A 5,894-nucleotide genomic window follows, 5' to 3' on the forward strand; every position below is an offset into this window, starting at 1 on the left:
GTGGGGGTGGGGGAGCGGGTTGGCTCTTACAGGTGTGTAGTGAGCCATCCTGGGACCGCGCAGGGCAGGGCCTCTTGGGGCCCAGGGGGCTGCGCAGCGGCTGGCAGGTGGGCTTCTTCGGAGCCTTGGCCTGCTGTGCGCCCCCTGGGCGCCAGTTTCCATGGCATCAGGAGCCCGGGCAGGCTGGTGGGTGGGGGGGCGGCTCTGGGACAGGGGGCTCCTGAGAGGAGGGGTTTGCCTTGGGGCTGGAGGTGCGGTGCTTGGAGGGCAAGCTCTGTTGGGAACGTTGAGTGGAGGGTGCTGGCTGCAGACCAGGGACTGGGCCCGTGTCCCAGGCCAGGGCTGTCTTGCTGGGGAAAGAGGGCCACAGGGACAGGGGTGCTGTGTGTGGGCCAGAAGGAGCTTGGGGGGCGGCTGGGGACAGGTGTGGAGCTTCCGGGACCAGGCCCAGCTGGAAGCAACAGCTCTGTCATTGAATAATGGGGCTCAGAACAGGCCATTGCCACTCAGCAAGGGGCCCTGCACCCACCCTCAGCACTCCTTGCCTGCAGGAAGCTGAGAGCCAGGGTGCCCCTGTTGGATCCTGGTCAGCCCCAGGAGAGGGACAGGTGGGTGGGGCTTGGGTGTCTGAGGACCTGGGAGCAGGGGAGGACCCCTGCCTTCTCCCATCCTGTGGGCCCTGTGGGGGCAGGCTGGCTCCCCCACAGTCGTGGAGGTGCTGGGAGGGGGCTGAGCAGTGACAGCAAAGCGCCTCGTGCCCACAAGTGTCTGATGGCTCCGGGGTAGGCCTGGCCAGCATGGCTTTTGTGAGGGGCAGACAGATGGAGCTGGGGATGTCCGTGCTGGCCTCTGCAGAGCTGCCTGCGTCTTGGGGAGGAGGCTTGGGAGACGGTTCCAAGCACCCCACCTGGCCCACCCTAGCCCAGCCGGCTACAGCCAGTGGGCTCTGCTTTTGGCCTGTCCCCTGCTGGGTCCCCTCAGCTGGCTCTGGCCTTTAGGGCAGGACCTGGCTTTCTTCCCTTTGCTGACAACCAGGATTCATCCTGCTGGAACCTTCTGTGGGTTCAGCTGCAGCAGGTGAGCCCTGGGCACCCGGCCGCCTCCTCTGGCCATGCACTCTGACAGAGATTGAACACCGGGAGGAGCAGGGGACATGGAGGCGCAGGAGGGCCGAGTGGTTCGGAGACAGGCGGGAGCTCCGTGCAGGGAGCTGAGCGAACACTGCCGGCATTGTAATCGGAGAGGGGCCAGGGAAGGAGAGCGAGCGAGAGAGGGCGGCTGACCCCACGCTCCCCGGGGACAGGTGGGAGAGGGAACGAGGAGCGAGTGAAGGATTCCAGAGGTGGGCCGGCTTCCTCTCTCGCAGACAGACACGGGAGGGAGGTGGCAGCGGGCCAGCGCGTACCTGCAGTTCCAATCTACGGTCCTGACAGCTGCAGCCACTTTGGGGAGGGGGAGGGGCGGCCCAGCGAGAGCGGAACCGTCACAGCCCCACAGCAGCCTGTGGCCGCCTGTGTCCGGTGCCGTCGGGGGTGGGGCCCTGTCGGCTCATCCCACAGGCTGGCCCTTGGGGCAGAGCAGCCCCCAGGAGAGCTTGGCCGGGGGCTGTCTATGCCTGCGGTCGCCCGCCGGGGCTCCCAGCACAGTGCCTGACCTGGAGGGGTCACATGTGCTTCCTGGCAGCCCGCAGGTGCTGAGCGGGGTGGGGGCCGGCCGGCCGGCGGGCGGGCGCAGTTGGCCTGGTGATGAATCATGTGGCCGCCAGCACCTCATTCCCCGGCTGGGGACAGGGAGCTGACAGCCCAGGCAAGCAGAGTGTTTCCAGCCCAGCTTGGCCCAGGGGGCGGCTGCTGGCCCAGGGTGCCTTGTGGGGCACGCGGACAGCCCGGGGTCTTTGTCCCTGGCCTCGCTCGGCATGGTGGAGGCAAGGCCAGCGCTCTGGGAAGGATGCAGGGCTGCAGTGGGTGGGGAGCACCTGCCACCCCAGCCTAGCGCTGTGGTAGCCAAGTGGACTTGTGTGGGGCCGCCTGAGCCACCCCCAGTCTGGTTTGAATTTCTGGAGCAGTGGAGGGTGACGGAGAGCTCCTCCCCGCCCCGACCCTCCCGCTCCTGCTGGCTGGCGGTCCCGGCCCTCGGCCGCGGCTGCTACCGGTGCAGCGCAGGGAGCAGCCGGGCCCGCTGCCCAGGCCCGAGGCCGGCCAAGCTGCAGCCGCTGTTGGGAGTCACAGGCGAGGCAGCAGTGCTTGGCCCGCATGCACCCAACCAGCTGGGCCCTGGGGACCCTCCCAGAGGCCGTCCTCCCACCGACTTGCCAGCTCCGTCCGTACACATCGTCGCCTCCTGCACTGGGCTCCAGGCGAGGGTCCTCGACGCCTGTGCCCCTCCAGCCTTTGCAGCCTGTCCCCCTCTCACGGCCTTACTCTGTGCATGCCCCCCACCCCTTCCTGTCTGCTGGCAGCTAGCCAGGGCCACTCCATGACCATGAGGTGTGTGCCCACACGGGTACCTGTTCTCTTGGGGGGTTTAATGAGGGAAGTTTGCACCCCCAATCCGGGCCCAGGTTGGAAACGTGAGGTCAGTCAGTGAGGGGCAGGTGGGCCATGGAGCCTCCCACAGACTGCAGGCTGCCCAGTGGATTGGGAGGCCGCCTGGGAGACCCTGGGGCACCTGCCTGCTGACACCTCCCCCAGGTCGTGCCCTCCCTCCCAGTGTCCTGGGGTCCCAGGAGGGGAAGGGGTGCTTTTCTCAGCCCCCAGCTGGACCTCCGCAGCCCCTGGCTCCCCAGGCGGGCGGGGGTGGGGGCTTCTGCAGTGACCGAGCTTGCCCCCTCCTCCCCTCCCTCGGCCAGCTGTAGGCTCCTGCAGGATTAAGGAGAGGAAATTTGGGGTTGGGTTTCTCTGAGTGGGACCTGCCGCTGTGACTTTTTATCCTGTTATATTTCTATCAGATTGGACACAGCCCCCCTCTTACCCTTAATGGCTCTGGCTTTGAGAATTTCCTCCAAAATTACACCACTGCTTCCTGCCTCGAGGTTCCCTGGAGCCCGGCAGCACAGAGGAGGGGGCAGCTCTCGCCCTGCCCTGCTGGGGTGCCCACGTGGGCCTCAGCACCTGGCTGCTCCCCGGAGGCCCAAGAGGGTGCGTCAGTGGGGGCCTGAGCCTGCACTGAGGGCTGGGAGGGCCCAGTGCTGGCACCTGGCGCCCTTGGCCATTCCCCACCGGCTGGCCGGAAGTCAGGCTGCTGGCCGCCTGGGTTGGTGGGGGGAGGTGGCCCACACAGGGCCACCCCCGCCTTTCTTCTCTGCTGTGCCCGCGGAGCTCACACCACTCAACTATAATTGTCACCTGCAGGATTTTAATGGTGAGCCAGCTGTGCACAGCTCAGGGAGGGGCCTGAGCTAACCTCCTCACAGACAGATGGGCTTTTGGGGGAGCTGGTTGGGCACAGTGGTGGGCAGCCAGGGTCCTCCCAGTGTGGGCAGTGCCGCAAGGGGCTGAGTGTGGGGCTGGGGCAGGGCAAGCCCGATGGGTGTAACCCCAGGGGTGCACACAGGCGGCTGCCACCTGGCCCCTGCCCTCAGGCCTGGGAATCCACTCTGCCAGGCAGTGCGCCTTGCTCAGCTCCCCCATGACTCTACTTCTTGGGGCTTCCGAGGGCAGAGGCTAAAGTGCCGAGGCCCTGAGGTCCTGCACGGGGTGCTGCGAGCTGTGCCCTCCTCACCACTTCAGGGGTGCCTGGGTGCCAAGCAGGCCCTGAGCGGGGGCAGGACCGCTCTCCCACCCCAGGGCCGGCTGCATCCCGCCCGTTCCTGCCGTGTGGCTCCCTCTTGCCCTCTTCTCCCCTCGCTGGGCTCCTTCGGCCCCCAGGGCAGTTCCCTGGCAGGAGACCCCTCTCTGCTTTGGGCCTGAGAGGGGATGGCTCTGAGGCCTGGACGGTGGGGGCCTTCCCTGAGAACTGGGGTGTCTCCGGCCCAGGGAGGACTGGACATAAAAACAGACAGCCTGAGGGGTGGGAGTGTGGGTTCAGGCTGGATTTGGGACCTTTGGAGAGGACAGTGTGCTTCCACATTTGGAAGATATTGTTTCGTTTTTAATTATACAAAATTTCCAGACTTTATATTATCATATCAAAGACACGAGATGCCAGCATGTAGTGACCAGAAGAAAACCCAGGTAGGGAGCCAGCAGGAAAGTTCCAGTGGGCCTGGGCAAGTGCTGTAGCCAGCTCAGAGTCCTGCCGCCGCCTGTCTGTCCATCGGCCCGGCCCCATTCCTAGCCGGAGGCGAGCAGGCCTGGTGGGCGCCCTCCTGGGAGGCCTGTGCCCGAGTCAGGTCCGTGGGGGCTCTCCGAGGACGGCCCAGTGGCACGGCCTCTAACTCCGAATGGCTGTCTTTCTGTCACGGTCCTTGCTCTGCAGAGGGGAGGGCAGTGTCAGGGCCTGGGTGGAGTCCCAGTGCCAGCCCGCTCCTCTGGGCTTCCCCTCCCGTGCTGGCTCAGGTGGCGGGCACTGGAAGCACCCCCTTTCACGCTCACCCCGCTTCCCTGTGCACTTGGGGAGGAGAGTACACACTGCTGCACAGCCGAAATTGTAAAATTAAATTTCCCAGATGTTCAGGCCCCAGGAGCTCGTGCGTGCTGTCTGGAGAGGAAGTGGGGATTGGGAAAAGCTGCGCCGTATTTTCTCCCTGCTCACCCTGCTTTTCCGGTGCCACCACGCACAGCAGGAGCTGTAAATCACAGCCGGCCAGCGTCCCAGCCCGTGGCCCTGTCTCCCAGCCCCCAAGTCTCCTGCCAGCCTCCCGCCTTCAGGCCCCACAGCCACACCAGTTCTGAGTGGGCAGCCCCAGGGGCTGGGGCCAGGGGAGGGGCGGCAGGTGCCTGTTAAGTCTTCGGCAGGGGCTGTGGTCAGGGACGCCTTGGGGGGGAATCTCCTTACTGCCTCACTGTCTGTCCCCCTCCCCAAGTTCCCATCCCATCGGAGCAGGGGCATGCCAGAGTTGCTCAAACTAACCGGGTCTGGGTCCCAGCCTCTTGCAAGTTGGTGTCTGCCCTGCCTGCCAGACCCTCACCTGGTCCTGGGTGGCCCTGTCCAGTCCCCATGGAACCTGTCCTGGGGACTCTGGGGAGCAGGCCCTATGAAGGCCAGACCCTGCCTGTTCCAGCCACGCCCTCCGTGTGCTCCCTCCCTCGGACCTCGCAGTCGGGTTACAGGTGCTGCTGGAGGGCTCTGCCCCTCTGCTCGCAGGTGAGGACCGCAGGGCTGATGCAGAGGTGGGGGTGCCGCGCGTCCTCCTCGGTCCCTGTCCCTGGCTTCCCCGCCGACACTCACCAGCTTTCTCTGGTTGCTCAGGCAGAAGGTGCAGATCTGCTTGGGCTGGGCGTTCTCGCCGTCGCGGGCGGGGGGCGGCGGGGGGCTGCCGGCGTGCGCAGCGTGGAAGAAGGCAGGCCCCGAGTGGCACGGCTGCCCGTCGCCGCAGGCCTCGCCCACCAGCAGCACGTTGCCCAGGTGCGAGATGTAGCTGGAGGCCAGGCGCAACGTCTCGATCTTGGAGAGCTTGCGGTCGGCGGGCTCGGTGGGGATGAGCGTGCGCAGCGCCGTGAAGGCCGTGTTCACGCTGTTGGTGCGGTCCCGCTCGCGTGCGTTCGCCGTGTGCCGCTGCCGGGGCTCCCGGCCCGGCCGCCCCCCGGGGCCCGGGCCGCCCCCCGCCCGCCTGCCCCCGGCCCTTCTCCGGGCGCCCTGGAGGCCGCAGCGCGCCGCGTGCACGCGGCAGGGCTTCTCGTCGGAGCCCGAGCTCTCGCTGCCGCGGTCCTCGTCCTCCGACAGCGGGCTCACTTCGGGGTACAGGTAGCGGCCGGGCGGCGCCGAGCGCAGCATGGCGAAGGACACAGGCCGGC

General features: G+C 66.9%; 2 protein-coding genes across 2 annotated transcripts in view; one reads left to right on the top strand and one right to left on the bottom strand.

Moving 5' to 3' along the window:
• BOP1 (BOP1 ribosomal biogenesis factor) overlaps nucleotides 1–5,894 on the top strand; it is a 22,213-nt gene that overhangs the window by 11,486 nt on the left and 4,833 nt on the right. The window lies entirely within an intron of this gene.
• On the bottom strand, nucleotides 245–5,888 carry SCX (scleraxis bHLH transcription factor). The gene is made up of 2 exons (XM_019630290.1): nucleotides 5,329–5,888; nucleotides 245–4,410 (listed from the first exon to the last, which is right to left on the bottom strand). Exons 1-2 carry the CDS (start codon nucleotides 5,872–5,874, stop codon nucleotides 4,372–4,374), a joined length of 585 nt encoding a protein of 194 aa, XP_019485835.1. The 5' UTR covers nucleotides 5,875–5,888; the 3' UTR covers nucleotides 245–4,371.

The sequence above is a fragment of the Hipposideros armiger genome, unplaced genomic scaffold, assembly GCF_001890085.2.
Source record: "Hipposideros armiger isolate ML-2016 unplaced genomic scaffold, ASM189008v1 scaffold_897, whole genome shotgun sequence".
Classification (NCBI taxonomy): domain Eukaryota; kingdom Metazoa; phylum Chordata; class Mammalia; order Chiroptera; family Hipposideridae; genus Hipposideros; species Hipposideros armiger.

Coding starts and splice junctions, on each gene's coding strand:
- SCX (XM_019630290.1), bottom strand. CDS start 5,874: ATGCTGCGCTCGGCGCCGCCCGGCCGCTACCTGTACCCCGAAGTGAGC. Junction 4,411..5,328: donor TGAGCAACCAGAGAAAGCTG/GTGAGTGTCGGC, acceptor TCCCCTCTGCAG/AGCAAGGACCGTGACAGAAA.